A 22,027-nucleotide genomic window follows, 5' to 3' on the forward strand; every position below is an offset into this window, starting at 1 on the left:
GGCGCCGACACCTTTTCTTCGGCAGCCCTGATCGTCAGCGTTTTGTTCCACAAAAAAGTTACTGTTATGCTCACTACTAGAAGTATGGAATCCAAAAACCGCCAGACAGCAATATCGTTATACCAGAAACAAATGGGGAAACGAAACTTCCCTGCTTCATTGATCGAAAATATGCTGGCATATCAGAGATGTAAATGCTTCGCATGGTTCCGTATATCCTTTACCTCTTGGGGCTGAGGATAACTCTAAGCTGCGAAATAATACAGAAATTTAATTTGTTATTGGTGTTTCTCAGATCCTGCAAAATGTTGTTCCCTTCTTTGAGCAGAAGGGCTTACATTCTTGGCACGTAAACAGTGGGAAAACAGGTGTTACTAATTTTGTCTGGACCATCTAGGAAGCTGCAGGAAGATGATAACAGAGCTAAAATAGTCTGACCATGAGAGTGCTGCTTCATTTACTTGCTTGAAAGCTGGCCGGAAAAGATGAGCAAGCGAATGATGGCTGACAATCGTCTGATACGAGACGAGGGATGCATGACGACAGCCATACAAACCAACAGAAAACTTAGTATTTCGTTCGATAAACTTATACAGAACTGAAGATAATACAGAGAGTTCATTTGTTCTCTAAACCTGGCATGCTTGAAGTTAAGGCCAAAGCAGCTTGCTGCAGCCTTGGCCCGATGAAGTTTATTGCCAGGCTTAAAGCAGATTTATATATGTCTGTAAACTATATCGGACCCAAACAACATGTATTGAATTCATGTTTGGGGTACGATGGCATGGAGGGCGATGAGAGTGGGAGGGGTGATCTCCTAATGTGTCGAGTACCAACATCATCAAAATTAAGCAGTGATTAGAAATTATGATTAAAATGATGGTAAGATCATCAAAATTAAGCAGTGATTAGAAATTATGATTGAAATGTTGGTAAGGGGGGTGGGGTTGGTGTCGGAGGGTCTTCCGAATGCATACACAGAGGTTGGTGAGACCCGTGGGGTTGGGTGTGGAAGCTGGAGAGATCCAAATGAAAGGTGTAGTTGTAGTGGTTGGTGGGACGTGACGCCACATTGTCCCTTTTGAAAATTCAACCTTCTACAGCACACACTGACACGGGCGACCTGATGAGACCGACCCGATCCTGTGGGGTTTGTGGCTGCTGGGGAGGTGAGCGTCGCCATGGTCAATCGCTGTTTCCCTGTACCTTCCTTCCGCCATGTCCATCTTTAGTTTATAGTGTTGCTTTACTCTGTACATCGGGAGAAAAAGACCCCATTACGTTCTTTCTGAGAGCGCCCCCACACGCGGTCCCCATGTTTGACTGCCCCTCTTTTTATTCATTTCTCTTTCTTCTTTTCCTTCTTCTGGGAGAAAACGGAGGAAATTTCGTTGATACCGGCCGGCGACGACAAGGCACCATCCAGAGTATACTTGTCATACAATTAAAAACTGTATTGTATACAACAAGATCTAGTACGCATCCTAATATATAGGAGCCGCCAAGCAGTTCCATCCGGCGCGGTATATGATGGCCGATGAAATAGCTAGATAAGTTGCCCTAGCTTCCTTTGTTTTCCAAGTTTATGGATTCTATGTTCCAAGGGCCTTGGTGTCCACGAACGGCTGCATCCATGAATTGATATCCAGTACCCTTTGTAAGCAAGCCGGCGAACTCTTCCGTCAACAGGATGGTATTACACCACGCGATCCAGCAAGCAATTAACGGAGGGAGGTAGGAGATGAACGGGTGGTGCATCGATCTAGTGATCAGCAGGGTGGCCAGTGCTGGGTAGACGGTATTTCCTCTCTAATTCTCGTTCTTGTCACCGTCCTCCTCTCTCTTTCACCAACACTGGTTTCGCTTCGTTAGTTTGTCTAGCGTTTTCTTTTCCTTTCTCAGGCTTTTGCAGCTACAAGGTGGTCGAGTGTTTAGTCGTTCACCCACTGCGTCACTGAATGTCATCAGTCGCACATGACATGGTTGCCACTAAAAGTTCCGGCTCCGGATGTATCCATGATGACTCGCACTTGCGTCCGTAAACACCTATTACTGATGCAAGGGTTAGTAACACTACGATGCGTCATCGACAAGCTATTAGCATTAATTTAAAAAAAAAAACGTCACTATTAACCGACTAGGGGAAATACATATACGCTTACGCAAAGATCCAGCACATACTCACAAGGTTAGGGAAGAAACAAAAAAAATTGGACGACATGATCAGCTGGTTGCGTAAGCATCAAAACGAACACCAAGAACGGACAAGTTTGACCTGGACTGTCTCTGACAGCGCTCCAAGAAGAACGAACTCAGTAGCATCACCTCCAGTGCTGACTAACTGCAAAATGAGAGATAACATTTCAAAGCTTGAAGGCATTAGTGCGTACATAATGGAACAAAAATAATAAAGACCTCAAAATCTATGAAATCTATAATGAAGTTAGCAATGCATAGTTTGCACAGCAACAAGTCAGATACGTAGTAGCATCAGTGAATAAAAATCAACTTTTATTAATGTCCTGCAATTTGAAAGGACCTATGACATTTTAGATAGACAAGAATTTAGTCATACACAATCCTACTGGCTTAAGGATCATAAGCACATCATTGACATACCTGCACTGCAAGAGGTTGGGTGGATACCTCTGCAATTAATCCTTCAATTCCCATGATAATCCACTTGGAGTCCGAGCTTGGATATGCTGAAGAAGTGCTTCCGAGAGCTTTTGGAAGTGAAGATATGAAAAAAGGAATATGATTTGAAAGCACAGAGTTTGAAGATATCACAAACGATTCAGAATCTGACAAACAAACAAATTCATCAAATGCAGTCCACATACTTGTTGGTCCTATGCTTGTACAACGCGAAAAGCCTTATTCCACACTGTACTTCATTAGTGTCAAACTGAAATAAGTCTGCAGTAGCAACTTCTTGCAAAGGAGAATATTCTGGGCCCTGTTAATTGGGTAAAAAAAAAAGGAATATGAAGGCCGATTCGGCTTGTTCAGAAAATTTTTGAGAAAAAAAAAAAAGAAAAAGAAAAGAAAAGCAAAATACTTAAAATTTTCTTCAAGCTTCAAATAGATTCAGTAAAAGACACATCCTAGTCGAAGTCTGCAACGATATGAATGGTAGTATTAATCATTCTATGCAGGAAATTGTTATTGGTGTTAATGGGCAAGGTGCAAGTGCAACCTAACCACGACCTAAAGCGAATCCATTAATAGCATAATTTAGTTTGCAGAAAGATTTCCAAATTAATATCTAGATTGATTTGAACTTACAATTTGTTTGATATTAAATCATATCAGGTAATAAGTTGCGAAATATTAGCAGACAAAAGTACGCACGACCCGAACTTGGTTAAAATTGAGAAACTAAGTGAAAAGACAAACAGATAATTTTAAAAAGATTGCGTCCTGGAACGTGTCTCAAGAACATGTATATACGTTGGAGCTGCCAAAAACTAGTTAAGAGGTTAGACTCAATCACTCAAGTTCTTCGAGTTATGAGTCAAAAAAGGTGGAGAGTTCATTGCTTACGCTGCCCCACTCGTGGATTGGTGGGAGGAACTTTTTCTTCTTTTGAGCAGAATATTCGAGAGAAGGAAAGAGGTCGCTTTTTCGGCCGGTCATTTGTCGGCATCTTGCCCAGACTTTATAGATTTAGCTGCATTAACAACAGACCAATTAAGGCGCTTAGCCGCCCCTTAAGCAAGGACACAGATGTTACTGATCTGCTCATTCGTTCTCCAGCTCATGTCAAGCTGAAGCTTGAGAATCGGATGGTTTTCGAAAGTTGATGCAGGCATCATAGTTATATCCTCGAGTCTGTTTCATGAACTCAAAAAAATTCGAGCGCACTAATCTAGCTGAGGCAAAATATATCCGTAATAAGTAGGCAGATCCAATACGACCCAGTATGGGACTAGGTTTGAGACTTCAAAGAAGGCCGCGATTGGTTGGTGGTCCTCCAATTTAGACGGTAACAACTAGGCTGGAAAAAGGTTTACACATAGACTTACTGTCTATGGCACCCAGTGATTTGAAGTGCCTTTTTAGGTTGATTTTGAATAAAAAGCTGTGTCTTGGGAGATCCTCAGTTTAAATAGTAGCATGGAGATGAAAGGATGGTCTGATCTTAAATTTAAATTCATGGTACTAAGTACTAAGATCATAAGAAAAAGAGAAGGCTGGTTTGAGAGGTTTCGGTGTGCCATTAGTCAGGTCAGACAATGACGGCCAACCCTTCTGCAACCTTTCTGTCTATATACACCTGTAATCGCTCCTGACATGCACTCACTCTTTCAAAACTCATTCACTTTTTGCCATTCAGCTGCGGCGTCGTCCTCTTTCTGTAGCTGCGTGATGTTGTCGTTCTGTCCTTCCACTCTCTTTCCACCCCTCTTATTTTGTTTTTTCTGTACGTTGTAGTGTATATTTCCTCTTTTGCTTCTGTCTTACGGTTTGTTACTGTAGCTAGGGGACTTGTCCCCAATTTTTGTATCTACGAGACTTCTTATCCCCAAACTTTAATATACATTCCCATTTTATCGGCACTCTCTCTCTCTCTCTATCTGAGTGTGTGTGTGTGTCCAGCACATCCTACTGGAGTTTCAAATTAAAATCTATGCATTCAAGCAGGGCAGCTATCTTCTGGGTTCTCTTGTTATCTTCCCTCCTGCTATCTGTCGGCACCAGTGCTGTGCCTACCACCACTGCGCCTTTCCCCTCGCGAAGGTACTGCTGGGGTCCGATTACTGTTCCCTCTCCATCTTTCTTTGTTATCTGCCCTTTCCCAATTTACTCATCGATCTTTACCTTTGATAGCCACTATATTGAAAGAGTTACTGTTTGTGTCCCCACTATCTCTGGAATTCAATTTTGGGGATTCAGGCAAGAAAGAGAGCCTAGAGCGGTTCATCCCACCACGAAGGAAGAAACTATATCTAAGGTCTCTCTCCCTCCCTTCCCTGTGTATGTCTGCGTGTGTGATGCATGTGGGTCAGCGGTCTAGTTTTAGATATTTATGCTCTTTTGTAATTGCTTGGTTTGCGCGGTTGATGGAGGATAAATGTGATGACATTGACGATGCTCATGAATGCTTGAAGACGAGGATGAGGAGTGAAGCTCGCTTGGATTTTATATCTGTACGCAGGATGTTCGCCCATAAGTTTCGAGGCGTGTAGAATTCCCACCAGGCAGCGTTGCTTGTCAAAGAGCATTGCCCATCTCCCTTTTGTACTGACGTTCCCCAATTCCGATAACTTTTTTGCTAAGCTCTTCTTCTTCTTCTCTCCATGTCCCGCCTTGTCCTTTTTCTTTTATTTTCTTCCTTTCCCTTCCGTTGGATGTTGAGTCCAACACTCGGTAATGCTTCGGCTTGGGTTCAGCAAGTAACCGTGAGACTCAGACCAGTAGCAATGCTCGGTGAAAAGAACGAATGGGCTAGAATTGATCTGATAAAAGCAGAACTCCTGTCCGCTCCGGGCCGATAGGGACGTCCTGTAACAGCGTCCTGCCTGCTCTCTCGCCAGGGACCAGTGGGGATAGGCTGGCCTGGTGTCACGTCCTCTAGTACACATTTTTGTTTCGTCCTTGGACAACAAATCAACGTGGGGATTTGCGGGTGTCGTAACAAATTGGCCAGACTTGGAGCCATTTGTAGTTATTTATAATTTAGATATCCGGAAGAGAGAGAGAGAGAGAGAGAGAGAGAGAGAAATCAAAATTTCAAACTATATTGAAATATTTAAAAAAGTGTATTAGCCAGAAGGTATAGCCATCGTCTAATTGAAGGGAACGTCTTAGCAGCACAGTAAAAATGCCCCTAAGGCAAACCGTTTGGCCATTCACGAGCGGTGAAACCATTCTCGAAGCCCAGAGCTGCTTCAAGATTAAGCGATCTCACATCAAGGGCCCCATCAGGCTTCTTCGGTCTGGGTCTGGCTGGACCCGAACCAGAGTTCAACTCAGGCTGAGTTTAGACCCGGTAAATTTTTTTTATTAATTTTAATTATATTTTTTTATATATATTTTGTTTACAAATACATATTTATTTAAATATTTTCATTAAAAATGAACCCGAGCCCCAGGCCTAGGTTGAGTTGGCCGTGCCTGGGCCCAGGCCGCCAAGGATCTTGCACATACCTCAAGTAGAAAGTAAATCACATTACCACTACCAGAGTCAACCTATGAAGAACAGATACCAGAAAATGTTCTATAAACCAATTCAGATAATTATCGTACATACAGCTCAATGTTAGAAAAATGGCACAAAGTCGACATGAATATCCGAACACCACAGCCGTTAGAAATCTTGGACCGAAGCAAAGTTATTGGTGCAGGTGCAGATGACTGATGCATGAGTTGCCGATATTTTTACGACGTGCAATTAAACAAAGTATCTAACCAACAGGCAAGAGCTTGTCAGCTACCGATGCCAAAGACTGTCTTGACGCATACTCAAAAAAGCATAAGAAATCATGCGCAAGAAAGAGAAAGGATAAACAAGAACCTCTTGATAAATTTTTTTTTTATAAGCAGCTAGTGTAAAAAAGGAAAAAGGTAAAAAAGGGGAGACTAGCATCCCCTATCCAGGCACAAGATAATTGAAAGCTATTAATACCATGGGCACAACCTGCAAAATTTACATCAGAAGTACCAACCTGTTTCCCCATTTGCACCTGCCATAGAAAGAATAACCTGGAATTTTTCATGTATACATGTCATCTACTTGCCTGGTCCTGCATGCAGCAACCAAGGGTGAATCACAAAGAGGAAGAATATTATGCCGTCGAAGATGAAAGCAATCACAAACCACAGACAGATTAAAGATGAGGAAAGAAATGACTCCTAAACGGAACGCTATTGCATGAGTGAAGCGGGTAACCTGACCAGACAGTTCCATGCTTACTTCAAGTCCAGACAGCTTGGCCTGATGACGACGACCTTACAATGTTCTACACAATTTAAGTACTGGCAAGCTAAGTCACAAGGGTGCGTGGCACACCTGCGCCGGTGCGGCCCGACATGGCACACGACAAAATATGATAAGTTTTTCATTATTTTTCCTTCAATCTTTCCCTCTTCTTGTTTTCTCTTTTCTCTTTCTCCCCCTTTATTTTATTTAATAAAACTTTGAAGTTTGTATCAGATTAAGGCAACCTTGATAAACAAAAAAAAATAAAAATATAGACAAATAAAATTACTTATATAACAAATAAGATACATATGTATATAATATATATATATATATATATATATATATATGCTCTCGCTCCACCCACACTCATGTGACATAGCTGGCAAGAAGACTGAGAATTCGTCAAGCTTTGAAGGGAGAAGCACTCAAGGCAAATACTCACGACTCCAAGATTCATGGAATTCACCTGTAGCCCAAGCCAGACTCAATAAACAAAGAGACATTGGAAGAATATATAAACAGAAAAGTGTCAAGTGACTAAGATGGGCATAAAGCTCACGTTTTTGGAAATTAGTGAAGAAAAACAAACTAAATACGCATTTATACTTGAGAGGAACCGAAAAATGGGCCTGACAAATAATCATTGATTATCGGGACAACTAATATTTTCGATTCGTAACCTAGTTTACTGCTGCCCAAGTTCCTGGACATGACTAAAAAGAAAAAAAAGATCAAATTGCAAAAAGTACTTTTCCAAGAAATGAAAAAAAAAAAGAGTTACAGAACAAATGTGCAGATGCAGCGAGAAGATAAAACAATACTGACTCAAACCAGTTATGAAGCTATTAAAGAAATATAAGGTAAAGAAGGTTACCATATGACTAGTCTGAGGCGCCTTTAAGCTGTCAATGGTGCTTTCTGTGATGCAGTTGGCATGCACAATTAACTTCTGTAAGTTCTTGCCAGCAGAACCGTCAATGGTGCTTTCTGTGATGCAGTTGGCATGCACAATTAACTTCTGTAAGTTCTTGCCAGCAGAACCATCAGTAGGGAGAGTCATATATATTGCCCCTTTAAACATCCACTCGTCCCTCTTGTGACAATAAAAATCTTCAAACGGCTCCCCACATGATATACATATACTTTGGCTTTCATCAGCAGGAACCATTGGTTCAAGCAGCACCATTTCCTTTTCTGGGCTATGGATTGGGACAGAGGATGGACCAGAAGCCCCCTCAACCCAGTCCCTCCAACTAAGGTACCACATTCTTGATATTCTCTTACCTTTCTCAAGTTTAAGCTTACTTGAAGCATGCCAGTTAAGGTGTTTGCTAAGATTGTGTTCAAATTTGAATCGAAGGCCACACATACTGCATTGATGTGGAAGTTCATCAAATAGACCATTGATGACAGACAAGTGAAACCTCCGGATGATTGCCGGCTTAAACTCAATTCCAACTCTGCCCTTGATTTCAGTTGATGCATTTGAACGACCAGAAGGCATTGAACTAGACTCAGAAACAGAGAGCTCACCATCTGGAGGAGTAAAAGGAGAAACTGTTGAAGCCAAATTTGAGGTGGCAGCACGGCCATCACTCTGGTCTTCAATCTGATTTGGCACCTGAACTGGAGTAGGCTTTGATAACTCTGGTGCTGATGTGGATATCAAACCTTTAGCAACTAAAGAGCTCAACAAACTCGAAAGCGGATTTTTTGCAACCTTTCCAGAACTTGAACTCTGTGAAGACACAGGCGGAGGACCAGGTGGCAATGGGGGCTGAGAAGTTCCAGAAAGAGGCAAGCACACAGCTGGCAATGCACCCAGTGGACCTGAACCTACAATAGATGTAGACAAAGATGCAGTGTGTGAGGATGCTGACAATTGAACAGGTGGAGGTCCATTAGGCAGAGGGGGCTGTACATTTAAATGTAATTGTGATTGCCCAGCCTCAGGACAATTCGTGCTTGAGAAACCGGTAGGGCTTTTAGGCACATCGGTTGACAAAGCAGTCTGTGCAGGTAGCAAGCCACTCTTCAGAATAGCAGCCATTACCCTGTCTGCGCTTGATTCAGCTGGAAGGCCCCCACAAGACTTCTTAAGGAGACCTGAACTAGAGTATCCTGTAGCTTGGAGTCCAAAACCTTGAGGTTGTGCTTGTGGCTGCCATGACTGCCTGGCTGTTTGAGATGGTTCTGGTTGCACAACAGGAAGGTGCATTCCTTGCTGTGCTGGAGAAGATGCACCATGAGAATGCTGAAGAGGCTTCAATTGCTGGTGCAGTTGTGAGCGGCCTGACGTGTTAGCTTGAGTGAGATGTTGAGATATATAAGGAAGTTCCTTAATTCCTTGGACTTGTCGTGGAGTGGCTGACTGACTGACAGCATTTGAAGATTTTTTACCAGGAAGAAAGGAGGTTGCTTGCGCGTGATGCTCAGGCAAACCGTATGGCTGCTGGACCTCAGTATGAACACGATGAGATACTGAAGATGGTGAGTGTGGGCGCTGGTGCAATGATGTAAGCATTGAAGGTGATGCAGGCCTCCTAGGTTGCTGCTGTCGACGCCCAGGAATTCCATCAAATGGGCCAACAAAGCTCGAAGGACCAACTGGCCCTGCTTGCCCTCCAACACCTGCTCTACCTATAGATGGAAGAGCCACATTTGAATGTAAATTACCACCTAAAGCAACAGTGCACCCTTCTAGTTGACCTACATCACTGGAAGCTGTGCTTGAAGGATTTAAAGTATCTATGTTGAGTAACCTAGATGTGGTATGAAACTGGTTCAGTTTTTCTCGAGGAACTCTCCCTGTTTGATGAACAAAAGCTGCTTCTCCTTGGCCTACGGATGATGAATCCACGGATGCTTCACGATTATCCCTGGAGCCACCATCTTTCTGGCTATAAGATTGTTGAACCTGCTCTTCAAGATTCTGCAGACGACAACCAAAAATTAAGCTCATGATTCATGTCACCATGTCAATTTTGCAAATGTAAATTCATATCATAGACAGGCAGAATGTGGTTTTGAGCCATGGCCTCACAGCTCGATTAGTACATTAACCAGAAGCCACAAAATGGGAAAAAAAATAATAATAATGGTTTACGAAGGGCTATAGGTGCTTGTCGATGCTGTAAACTTTTAAGATTTCCTAAAATTGTTAATTTGAAATGGAAACTAGAGCACCCGGGATGCATTTGAGGATGTGCCCAAGACTAACAAGGTAATTTGACAAGAGCATCTGAGAAACGTGGGACGAAATGAAAGCATTATGGACAACAGGCAAAACAGTGAATTTTGCCTCTTATCTACAGATTTTTTTTTAATCAAAGATAAACAGCAAGGAACATTTCCAGCCATAAAGAAAACACAGGAAAAAAAAACACAAAGAGACAAAAACAAGCATGAAAGAATACCCTGTGTGAAGGAAATTGATCATCATCAGCTTCCATAGGCCTGCTGGATCGAGATAAATTACCAATTTGACTCCAATTTGAATCCAAGTCTTCAGACCCTGTCTGGATCCATTTGTGCATCTGTACACTTGAAGGCTTTTCAAACAAATTGCTATTCCAGCCACCTTTCCGTAATGCATCTGAGCCCCCCAGATCTATTGTTCTGGAGTTCATATCATCCCACATGAATTCTTCTTCCTCAGAGTTCTTCCAATTTCTTGAAATGCCTCTACCACTGAAACTTGATACAGTTGAACCTGAATTCAGCTGAGGCAAAGTTTGGGCAGATCTTGAAGCTCTGTAGTTGTCATAGGAATTGACTCCACCCCGTGGCGGTAAGTTTGCCATATCATAGCCATTCCTTTTACCAAATGTGGCACTTGTTTCACTGTTTTCTATTCCTCCATACCAAGCCTGATCGCCTCCATCCCCCTCAATGTCCCTCTCACTAGATCTTGTAATTCCCTTGCCTTGAAGGCTCACAGAATCAGAACTAAATTCATAGTCTCCATTTCCCAAGTCTGGTTTCTTACCAAACAAAGACTCAACAAAATGTTCTCCCCTTTGAGGACGTTGCATGCTCTTGAAACAGATGGAAAGAGAATAATCAGAACTTGTCGTCTTTGAATGTTTCCATTCAGCATTATTGTAAACAAGTTCCAAAGAAGTGAATAGAAGGACAAAATCTTGAGTATCATAAGAGCAGCATCACAACTTACAGTAGCAAGCATTTAACAGATATCATGATTTTTTTTTTTGGCTTCTCACAAAAAAGAAATGGAAAAGTTAACTTCTACACAATCTCCCCATTATGATACTCTTAAGTTGAACTTCTCATGCTTTATATCATGGTTTCCTAATAATATGTAAACTTAACAAGAGCATTTTAAATGCTAAAAAGCTAACCCTCGTAAAGCTACGTCACTTAGCATGAAAAGCCAAAATATGACAGTGCAAATAGCACAAAGATCTACCCCCCCTAGAGAACTGACAGACAATCTTATCAATTGCTCAGCTGGACACATGCATGAATGAAGCAAACAGGAAGCTTCATTCTCAATATCGTCTGCAAAAGAGTTGATAAAATGGAACAAGCACTAGTAAAGTTGATTGGAACTATGCAAGTTGGAAAACTTATTGTCCAACAATAGAGATATCTCATTAACAGACGTCTGTTATTGTCTGAGTGTAAAAAAAAATATGTAACACTGGGATAATACTAGTCCCAATATGCACCGTACTCAAGAGCACACATCATGCAGGCCAACATTCTCGTGAGAAAACCAGAAAGACAAAATAAGCAATGATTTTTCTTGCCAGAACAGACGAGAAAATTACATACGGCCACTTTAGCAGGAGCTTCTATCCATGGCTTTGGGCTTTCAGAAAGAGAGGTTCGTTCAGGCCTTTCTGCTCCCTCCAGCAGTAAGTTTCCATTGTTTTCAGTTTCAATTCCTCTAGACTGCAAAAGATAGATGAATACAAAGTATTAAATATAAAACTTGATAGGAAAAGGGTCATCCTGCACTTTATATTCAAAGCTGCAAGCATGACCGAACATCACAAACTACAAGCACAGTATGTAATAATCCATTCACAAAATTGTAAATCCATGGCTTATGCAAAATGAATGGGAGAAAAAGGTAAAATTTTCATTATCACATACTACTTGATCGAAAATAATGATAAGAAAAATTCCAAGGCTTTGAGGGATTGGAATTTCAGTCACAGCTGGCTTGGCAATAATTGCACTGCGGAGTCTGAACATTATTTACTCACCACATAAGATAAAAGGAGAATTAAAATATTTGTTAAAACTTAAAAGGATATGAAGGTTTTAACTTTTAACTCAGGGATAGGGTTATCTACGTTGAAACCATCATATCTATACATATGGACAAGGCAAATGAAAAAACACTCGTCCAGAATGAAAGTAAGAGCTTTTTGTGGCCATCTAGAAATGAACAAATATTTCTCCCCAGATATACATACTGTATTCTTTCTACTGCAAGTCTAAGAAACCTCGCTGCCTTATGCTTCTTCTGTTTGTAAAAAAATACAAACAGGCCATATCAAAATTGACATTTAAGAGTCCATTGTTGCACTCTGGCCATTAGCCTGAGTGGACAGAGGAATATCAACACAAATATTCATCTTGTCTCTACAACCTCCGCATATGCATAAGAACTAAAACTAATGAGCATAGAACTCCAAAGTCCAAACTAAGGAAACATCGAAGAAGCATGACAAAGAAGATGAATCCAGAAAATATACATCGAAATAACTGGAGGACATTGTCACTTGATTATTTTCATTATAAGTAGAGGGAGAAATTACCCTGCCTGATTGAAGACGCTGCCTTGCTTCCAGGTACTTGGGATTTACATGGATACCATGTCCTGGGCGCTGAGATTGAGAATCAGACCTAGATGCAGGGACTCCAGAAGATGAACCATTTACAGGAGGAAAATTAAGGTCCTGTTCAATGGCACGAAGTGGTGGAGGAGGGAATACACCTTTCCAGGTCCTAAAGAGATGCTGCATACTAGGGTGTATGGTTGTATCAACCTGTCTGTAGGCTTTACAGAATACCTAGATTGAGCAAGACATATTTTTGTTAAGAATCAAAGAAGTGAAAGCAACCATGATAAAACTAAATGCATTTAGCTTTATTGAGAAGAAAAAAGATGAGCCAACATGCCGAACAAAAGTTCCCTTTAGACTTAAAAAATAAAAATATTTAACTTTAAGAGATGTGAAACCTTTCTAGAATGATTACTTTGACAAACTTGAAGGATACTTCTGATTTACATAAGAAAATGCATAATCTGCAGAAACACTTTAAGCATTCATTGACAATCTGAGACAAAGCAAGTAATACAAAGCCTCACCTCAGGAAGCCTTGCAGCAAAATATTTGACATATTCCCCTCCAATGTTCTTTACAATACTGTCTAGAAGATACAGAGAAGGCAGCTTTTGCTCACTAGGAACCTGTAAGTTTGGCTGGAAACTTCAGCTTTATAGTAATGTGTAAATACAGAGAATACAAATTTGGTGTAACAAACAAGAGAATGCTATGAGGAATTTACTTATAACTTACGTTGATGTTAATAACTATGGTAAAAGCCAATAAGTGGAAAATAAGTTCCTACCCACTTATCCATCAAAGAAATAAAATAAAAGAAAAGTGCTATTCCATAAAGAGTAAACATCATCCGATCTCCTTTACTATTGAAGCACACCCACTATCAGCACCAATTTTAGTTTCTTACACTACAATTCATAAAGAATATTGAATGAATAACACATTACTTTTGGGAGAATACATAACTCAAGAATATATGATCCGTCCAGATAGCCAGGATCAAGCGAGATAATGAACTTTTGCTATTCCTGGAACTAGTAGTATTGGTCTTAAATTTACTTTTGCTTTGTCTTCCTCAAATGCCATTACAGAAGCAGGATATGCCCATTTGTCTACAGAACCTGGAAACAGTGCATCATCCTCTACTGCAACCAAAAGGCAGTGGCTTCCATATGCTTCTTTCTCTTTTATTATGGATACCATGACCAGCTGACGTCTTAACTCATCTTCCACATGTGAACAGACAAGCACATGGCAGCATCTTGAGTCACGCCAGAAGTTTGTTGCTTTGAGACCTATTGGATGGCAACATAAAATTCACCACCTAGAAGAACATTAATTGATCAGCATATCAGAGTTCACCTCAGTTTTACCTTTGTTAGAGTTGGAGCATCCAGTTCCATTTCATGTCCACTGTCATTGTGAATTCTCTTATATCTTCATAAATGATCATGTTCTTAATAATCTAAATTTCTCCCTGCAGCTCGGAACGATGTGATAACAGGGAATTGCAAGCAATTTAAGGTCATTTCTTCAACAATTTCTTCGGCAAACTCACAGAAGAAAAATTGGTCAAACCAATTACTAGCTGGACTATGACGGTCCAATTTCAAATGCAAAATGCACCGCGTGACATCCACCTAATGGTGTCGTTAATAAGATGCAACCAAGATTCATTCCCTTAGAGTTATTAGTTAAGAACACAAGAATGTAAAAGGAACGGTATTTCCCATTCCTATTAGTCAAGACTGACTGATTGTAAGAGCCAGAAGCAGCAGAAACCATCGTCAATGCAGAGTTGGACATTTCAAGAAAGGATGCTACTGAATGCGCTTTCTGGGAAAAAGGTTTTGGAACCCGCAACCCAGATTATCGTTTGTTAAAGTAGTAACAATTGTGCAATCAATACATAGAAAATGACAACCAGAATGCTACCTAAGACTCTGATGCCTACGATCAGACGTTCTTATGTGCATGTATACAGTCCTCCGAAGTTCCGCAGTGTTATTCTCATTAAAGGATTCGACAAGGCCAATTCTCTCACAAGCTCCAGTGTACAGGCTAATGAACCATACAAAGGTTGGCCCCGGAAATTCTTACGTTCCGATTGGATCCAACGACATACATACCAGCACAACCAAAAAGGGGGAGGGGGAGAATAAACTCGAAAAGATGCTCACTTAACATCCAATAAACAAAAAGAAATGCAATTAACAAGAGGACTTGAACAGTTCGATCATTTTGAAAGAACAACTTCAAGAGTACAATACCATTATAGAACCAAACATCCCAATAGCTTACGACCATCAAAAAAGACTCAAGTTTCTGTTTTTCCTCGCAGTATGAGCAATCAACGGTAGTGAATATCACCTCTAGAATGTTCCCGCAGATAGTGGCCGAAATTCCCTTTGCGGCATGGGTGTTCTCCCCGGCAATGATCGTAAGGTTCGTGATAATAGGTTTCGAATTAAAAGTTAGCTCTCCGAGCGCCGCCTTATACTGACTCAAGAGCTCCTGCTGCTGATGGTAAGCTCCTCTTCCCAAGTCGTCCCTTTCCTTCTCCTCATCAACAATACCCCTTCCCTTGCCACTGCCTCTCTCCCTGTCGCTCACCCTAAACCTAGGGATGAACGCACCATCAGCGCTGCCAGCCCGATTCCTCTCGGCCTGCTCAGCCAATCTAGGTCTCTTCAGCCCGAGCTCCCTAGTTTTGTCCGCCGGCCTCCTAGAGCTCTCCATTTCCATCCTTAGCAACCCATACTGAAGGTCTCCGGCTTCAAACCCTACACTTAAGACCTAGCTAATAATCAGCAACAGAAAACCCCGGTTGCATTTGCCCCGATAAGCAGAGACAAGATCCGCCCACTGGAGACCAGCAATCTGAACCCCTAATTCGACAGGGATTCGGCAACTGAAGAAGAAGGCACATCTTCCCTGAAGCGCAGCGAGGCGTCGCACACAAGTTTTTCTTGATGGTGAAAGGAGGAGAAAGGGATAAGAGAGAATGGAATCGATGAGGCTGCAGATAAGAATCCACGTTGAGCGACGAAGACGAAGAAGAGGGTAGCAAGATGATGAAGAAGCCGTAGCTTGGAAGAGAGAGACGACGGAAGCGGGGGACTTCCCTGTAGAGTCGAGAGAGACCCTGGCGGTCGACATATATATATATATATCTAATCACGCATCTGAATTTTGTGCGATTACTGTGGTTTTCTGGATCCAATCCAACCACAAATATTCAAATTCACAAAATAAAGAGCTCCATAACATTGGATTTGAAGACCAGATCTGGTGAAATTTTAGACATGAGCAAACTTGCCTTTCGTCGCTCATGAAATCTGAATTGGACATCATCGTCTGTATATAATCTAAAAAATTATTGGAGGGAAATGATCTCAGCCATCCAGGCATTCATTCGCCTTTTCTTCTTTCTCACACTATTTCGCTTACTTTTCTCTTTTCTTTTTCTTTTTCACAACCCACGTCTTCACTGGATCTTCCAATAAGGAAAAAGACATGAAAAAAAATATTTTTCTTTTTCACAATCATCATCTTCACTCTAAAATTAGTAAATATTAAGGTGGGAAAGGACTTTGGAAACCATATAACACACAGGTACACATAATTTATTTTTACTCATTTTGAGTGTTTTCATCAACTTGAATAATGATTTTCGTATCAATTATTTTTCCAAATTGAGACATTAACTGTGATTTATATTTTTAAAAATATTGTAGATATAGTGCCTTGTAACCTATCAATTAAGTTGCACAAACAAATAACGCAAATATGTAAATGCATTAAGTAAAATTAAATTTATGGGTACCAATTAGGGGTTTATAGTTCTTTAAAAAGTTGGTATATATTTATTCCTGGATGATATATCTTTTTGCTTTGTCCAGTTCTTTAGAAACGATTTATATGGGTACCGATTAGGAGTTTATGGTCCTTTAAAAGTTGATATATATTTATTCATGGATGATATATCTTTTTGGTTTATCCAACTCTTTAGAAACGATTTATATAGAATTTAACACAAAACAACAGTTACGGATCCAAGAGGTACCCATCCTAAATCCAAATTGATTAAATCTGACAAAGTTCATTGCCTTCCAAGGCATAGGCATTAAATAAGAAGAGACAAGTGCTCCTACAATACAATAGATGTTCTAAAAACACGATGTCTTGTTTTAAGGAACATGATGCAACTATAAAGATCTTTTTATACATTTAAAAATTAGACAGTGGGCGTTGTTGTGTCACATGTTTTCAGAAATAACATGTTAATATTTTAATTTGGAGCATATGTTTTGAAACCTAATGTTCTTCCTACGAAACACTCTCTTGTAGTATTAGAAATTTTGTGGATTCTAATTCACTAGGATTGACATACATGAATTTTGTATGTTAAGTGTCCCTTCACACTCGTATGCATATTGAGACCACTCACTATCTTGGTTCCAAATTAACGGAGAGGTCTTGAAAATGGCATTCAAATTGTTGATATGCTCGAGCCAACACAGAAGAGATGATGATATGATGATGTTTCCCGCATTTTTACATAGAATTACCTTTTCCTGATTCCCTTTTGCCTTTCTATAGAAAGAAATAGTAGAAAAGGGATTTCTATTTGGTCTAGAGACGACTTTTTGGTCATCCCATGAGTCCGATCGAACATTCAATTCAACGTGTTTGTTTTGTTTAGAGATCATTTAGAGGTGAAGGTCAGCTCGAGTTCCAGACCAGCTACCAATCTGTCCGTCTCAATCGAAATATTTTCTCCTCAAATATTATAAATTCTCTCAGAAGATGATGAGCCTGTTTGCTTTGCCTCACAATTGAATAGGTAGGAATATGACATTTTGCTTCGTGAAACTATATCCTAATTGGACAAAATAGATAAAAACAATAATTAGCAACATAGACAAGCGTGACATTGGCAAAATATTATGATGCCTAATCAATCAACATACCCAATATTATGCTTGGATCTTGTACTTTATACGATTCAATCCGTAAGCCAATAATATCAAGAACGTTATATATATATATGTATATATGTTCAGGTCCTAATGTTGGGCTGCATGGTAATTATTAGATTGTCGGCGTTGGGCATGCATGTAAAAACTAAAATCAGCCTTACCTTGTTCTTAATGCAATATGGATTAAGGACATAGGAGCCTTTCAATCACCTTTAGTACCAACTTTAACATTCATTAATATCATCATCAAGACAACACTTTCTAAAGATTTGTACTGAAGAAGTGGCTATAACACACCACCCAACCCAACCCAACCCAAGGGGTAGGCATTACTTGGTACACAAACAAAGAAAAGAAAAGAGAGAGAAAAAAAAAAGGATCGTAAATGCCAAGTAAGATAGATACATGGTAGGACCTAGCTCCCGTATAGGCAACAGCCCAGTCCTAGCGTCGATCCTACTTCCCCAAGATCCTCGTAGAGGGTCCTTACGTCTCTAGGGAGAGTTAAATGGCACTAAGCAAGATGATTATAATAGTAATGATGGAAATCAAACTAATCTCAGTCACAAAGACGACCTGACCTCGATCTGCCGCTGAATCTGGGAGTCACTTGAGTAATGGCTGAAAGAATGACACACCAAAATGAAGAGGACGCGAAGGAATGAGGGGACGCCGGTAAAACGCTGCTCAATCTTCCTCTGCAATCTGATTGAAGTTGAAACACCAGTTGATACAGTAGATGGGGTGCTGCGACTCAACAGGGAAGATCTCCTAGCTCAGCCCGCCTGGCTGAGTGCAGTGGTAGCGCACGGATGAGGCCGAAGTGGGTCGGCCTAAGTCACTTGGGCGATGAGAGTTCAACCCAAGGATGCACGCCTCTTGAACTTTGTAATGCTGGTTTTGACTTGGGCAGCTCGGTCTAGAGCTGAGGAGTACTCTAGCTACGGTCAAGTGATGGAAGCTCGGTCATTAGAGCCTTGGTATATCCTTATGTGAGGCTGGCTTGGGGACAGCTTGGGAAAGAAGGGCTTGGACCGCTTCCTCTACGGTGTGAAGGAGGGATCTAAGGGTGTGAGGTTTAGGAGCTTGAGATTATGTAGTGAAGTCAAGGATGAGGGCAGTGGGTAAGACAAGGCTTACGGGCTTATGATTGACTAAAAAAAAGTTACTAAAAATGGCCACATGGGAAAGGGGCCAAATGAGGGCCCTCCTCTCACGGATGGAGATGGATTCCTAAAAAAAATGGATTCTAACTCAAATGTAGGGATTGGGACGTGAGGTGGCAAAGGTCTAGGTGATGACGGTTAATTGGGACTCCTAAAACTTTGGATGAGATTCCACCAAATGTGGACTCTTTTGGTAGCAGATTTCTCCAAGATAATCAAATGTGGCAACGTGGCATCTCTAGAATCATTTGACCCCATTGTAAGAACTCCTCATTGATTCTTAGCCCAATCCTAGCTAAAAAGGTGGAGCTTCCCAAAGATCGACTCCAACCTCTCTTCACTTTATGCGATACTCAATTTTTGATCAATGGTGGACGTTTTTACCCCTTCAAATGACTAACTCCTTTCGTGGCAATGAGGGGTAAATAAGACCTTGGGCGTGGTTGCCCAGAAGGTGCAGATGGTAGCCGGAAAAATGGCAGAGGTGGCCGGAAAACCAGAATTTTTCGGTGATTTGTATTTTGCAAACGCCTTGGCCGTTCTACGCGAAACCACCAGCGTTCTTCTTCTCTTCTCGCGCTGATTTTTCTCCTATGCTTCTTTGTTGGCTTTGATGGTATTTCACCGTAGAACGTGTTGATGGAATACTGATTTTCTGGTGAAAACTCCAGCAAGTTCTGTGTTTCTCTTTGAAGAAGCTCGGCCCTTACTAGATCAAATTTGAACTTTCTTTCAACGTTGGCAAGCGCGTCTCCTTTGGAATCCTTCTAAGACTTGTAAAACCTAGTTTAGAAGTGACTTCCGCGCAAAGAAGATGATGGAATCTTGGCTGTGACTCAAGAGTTCCAACCCCTCCCTCGAGAGATCCAAAACTAAACTAAGCCAACACGTTACTTAGACAATTCCAAAATGGGAACGAACTAACCTTTCTTTCTTGATTCACGTTGGTTTGCTGCGCTACTAGGGATGAAACCGCAGCCTCCTTTGTGCGTCTAGAGCCTCTGACTCCTCTGATATGGCAGAGGAATTGCACCCCAGGCTTGCAGATCCGAGGTGAAGTCGAAGTGTTGAAAATCCCCCTAGGGCCGTGGCTCGCCTAGAGGAATCACCGCTCCTTCTTCTTCAACGTTGGAGATAAATAGACTAGGAGGGGATGACAAGAGAGATGATGGAAGAAGAAGAGAGGAGAGGGAGACAAGAGGGGGAAGAGAGGCCAGCACGCTGGTCTTAGGAGAGTTGAGGAGAGAAGAGAGACAAGGGAGAGAGGGATTGACGTGAAGAGAGGAGGAACGTGAGGAGAGAGAGAGGCAAAAATCAAATGATCTAAAATTCTCAAAATTGCATATCCAGTCCCTTGATCCAATTCAATTTATACAAGTGTATTCAAATCTGGATTCCAAACATGAATCCAGCCCCAAAACTCAAAATGAAATGCATAGACATAATAAAAGCGATATCATCCCAAGTCACAACCCGACTTGGTAAGTAATGAATGGAATTATGCGAATGAATGAATATGTAACCAAATCGAATAGAGAAAACCAAACACTAAGTGTAACTCATGAATAAAAACTCCTCTTGAGCCATGTGAGCTCAAGATGGAAACCACTTGCTTAGCACACCCATCTAGCCTCCTCGAGCTGGGCTCAACTCGACTAGATGACCTCCCTAGACTCGCGCAAACCCGACTCTAAGGACTTGGGTTTTGGACTCGACTCAAGAACTAAACTTAGGCCTATACTGGACTAAATCCTAGGAATTTGGTTTCCTAGCCCCTGGTTTCTCCATGTACCGGCCTTCCTTGCTCGAAAACCTATCCTAGAGCCGTTGCTATTCCACCCTCACCTCCCACTGCTAACGCTCTAGGTTCTGAATTTCCTATGTTCTCAATTGTTGGGACGTTGGACCCAAGAATTTCTAAGGGTTCCGTCCTAACCTCACTAGTCTCGCTTAACCCCTGCTTAGTCCTAGTGTGGGTCCTAAGTGGGCTCGTATCAAGTCCACCCTCCTTAGATCGAGCTTGCCCCCAAGCTCGTATTCCTGGAAACTGAGAGACGATCTGATCATATGTTTCCCATGAAGTGCCACTGTCATTTCCTTCCCATTCAACCAGTACTTCATGGCGAGTACTACCCTCTCTAGTGACCCACCTGTGATTCAAAATTCTTACAGGTCTTGGTGACGAATCAGGTAGAGGTTCTTCTTGTTCTAGCGCTGGTCCATGATGCGGCTTCAGTCTTGAAACGTGAAAGACTGGGTGAACCTTGGCAGTTGGTGGTAACGCCAAGCGATACGCAGCCTTTCCCATCCTTTGTAGCACATGAAAAGGGCCATAATACCTTGGTAGAAGCTTCGAATATGGTTGACCCAGTAAGGACTTCTGCCTCATGGGCAACCTCTTCAACCAAACTAATTCTTCCACCTCAAATTCTCTGTCTTTTCTGCCCTTGTCGTGCGCTTTCTTCATTCTCTCTTGTGCTCTCTTGATATTACGCTTCAATTCTGACAGCACTTCATCTCTGTTGCGCAAACTGCAGTCCACTTCGCCATCATTAGCTGTGTTGCCCTCATAGCTAGGAATTCCTGGAGGTGGACACCCGTAAAGTGCTTCATAAGGTGTCATGCCAGTCCCCGAGTGTAGGCTGGTGTTGTAGGACCACTCAGCTCAAGATAAATATCTGACCCAAGTGTTGGGTCTCTCCCCTGCATAACACCTTAGATACGTCTCTAAGGTTCGGTTGACCACCTCGCTTTGGCCATCTGTTTGCGGATGGTGTGCTGTACTGGAGTTGATCTTTGTTCCTGCCATCCTCATATACTCTTTCCAAAAGGTGCTCATGAAGATTGAATCTCGATCACAGACAATTGATCGAGGCATCCCATGGAGCTTTTCGATGTAGTCCTGGAACATGGTGGCTACTAGTGGCCCTTGGTAGTGCTTTGGCAAGGGAACAAAGTGGCTATACTTCGTTAATCTATCCACCACCACCATTACTGCTTCCTTCCCTTCAGCTTTCGGCATTGCATCTATAAAATCCATCGATATATCATGCCATGGTCTGTCAGGAATTGGAAGGGGGTTCAGTAACCCAGGAGGCTTCATCGCCTCGTACTTCTCCCTTTGACAGA

The 22,027-nt window shown here is 41.6% G+C and overlaps 1 protein-coding gene across 4 annotated transcripts; it reads right to left on the reverse strand.

Moving 5' to 3' along the window:
- Positions 1-927: 927 nt before the first annotated feature.
- LOC116257030 (uncharacterized) lies at positions 928-15,978 on the reverse strand. Of its 4 annotated transcripts, XR_004173293.2 has the most exons (11): positions 15,121-15,978; positions 13,275-13,388; positions 12,721-12,975; positions 11,726-11,845; positions 10,345-10,965; positions 7,803-9,860; positions 6,672-6,749; positions 2,844-2,959; positions 2,620-2,726; positions 2,186-2,341; positions 928-2,052 (listed from the first exon to the last, which is right to left on the reverse strand). XR_004173293.2 is itself a non-coding variant. In XM_031633628.2 (7 exons), exons 1-7 carry the CDS (start codon positions 15,493-15,495, stop codon positions 6,732-6,734), a joined length of 3,561 nt encoding a protein of 1,186 aa, XP_031489488.1. In that variant the 5' UTR covers positions 15,496-15,977; the 3' UTR covers positions 6,199-6,731. The 4 variants fall into 4 exon arrangements, 2 of the variants coding, with proteins under 2 accessions (XP_031489488.1, XP_031489503.1); XR_004173295.2 differs by lacking the exons at positions 928-2,052; positions 2,186-2,341; positions 2,620-2,726; positions 2,844-2,959 and adding an exon at positions 6,199-6,410; XM_031633628.2 differs by lacking the exons at positions 928-2,052; positions 2,186-2,341; positions 2,620-2,726; positions 2,844-2,959 and having other exon boundaries at positions 6,199-6,749; positions 15,121-15,977.
- Positions 15,979-22,027: the final 6,049 nt, after the last annotated feature.

Source organism: Nymphaea colorata, chromosome 1 (assembly GCF_008831285.2).
Source record: "Nymphaea colorata isolate Beijing-Zhang1983 chromosome 1, ASM883128v2, whole genome shotgun sequence".
Classification (NCBI taxonomy): Eukaryota; Viridiplantae; Streptophyta; class Magnoliopsida; order Nymphaeales; family Nymphaeaceae; genus Nymphaea; species Nymphaea colorata.

Bases quoted from the DNA above. Each gene is read 5' to 3' on its own strand.
- LOC116257030 (XM_031633628.2), bottom strand. From the start codon at position 15,495: ATGGAAATGGAGAGCTCTAGGAGGCCGGCGGACAAAACTAGGGAGCTC. The intron at 13,389-15,120 runs GTGATATTCACT...TGAAGTTTCCAG, and splicing joins TCTGCGGGAACATTCTAGAG to CCAAACTTACAGGTTCCTAG. The intron at 9,861-10,344 runs GTATTCTTTCAT...TGTCGTCTGCAG, and splicing joins ATCAATTTCCTTCACACAGG to AATCTTGAAGAGCAGGTTCA.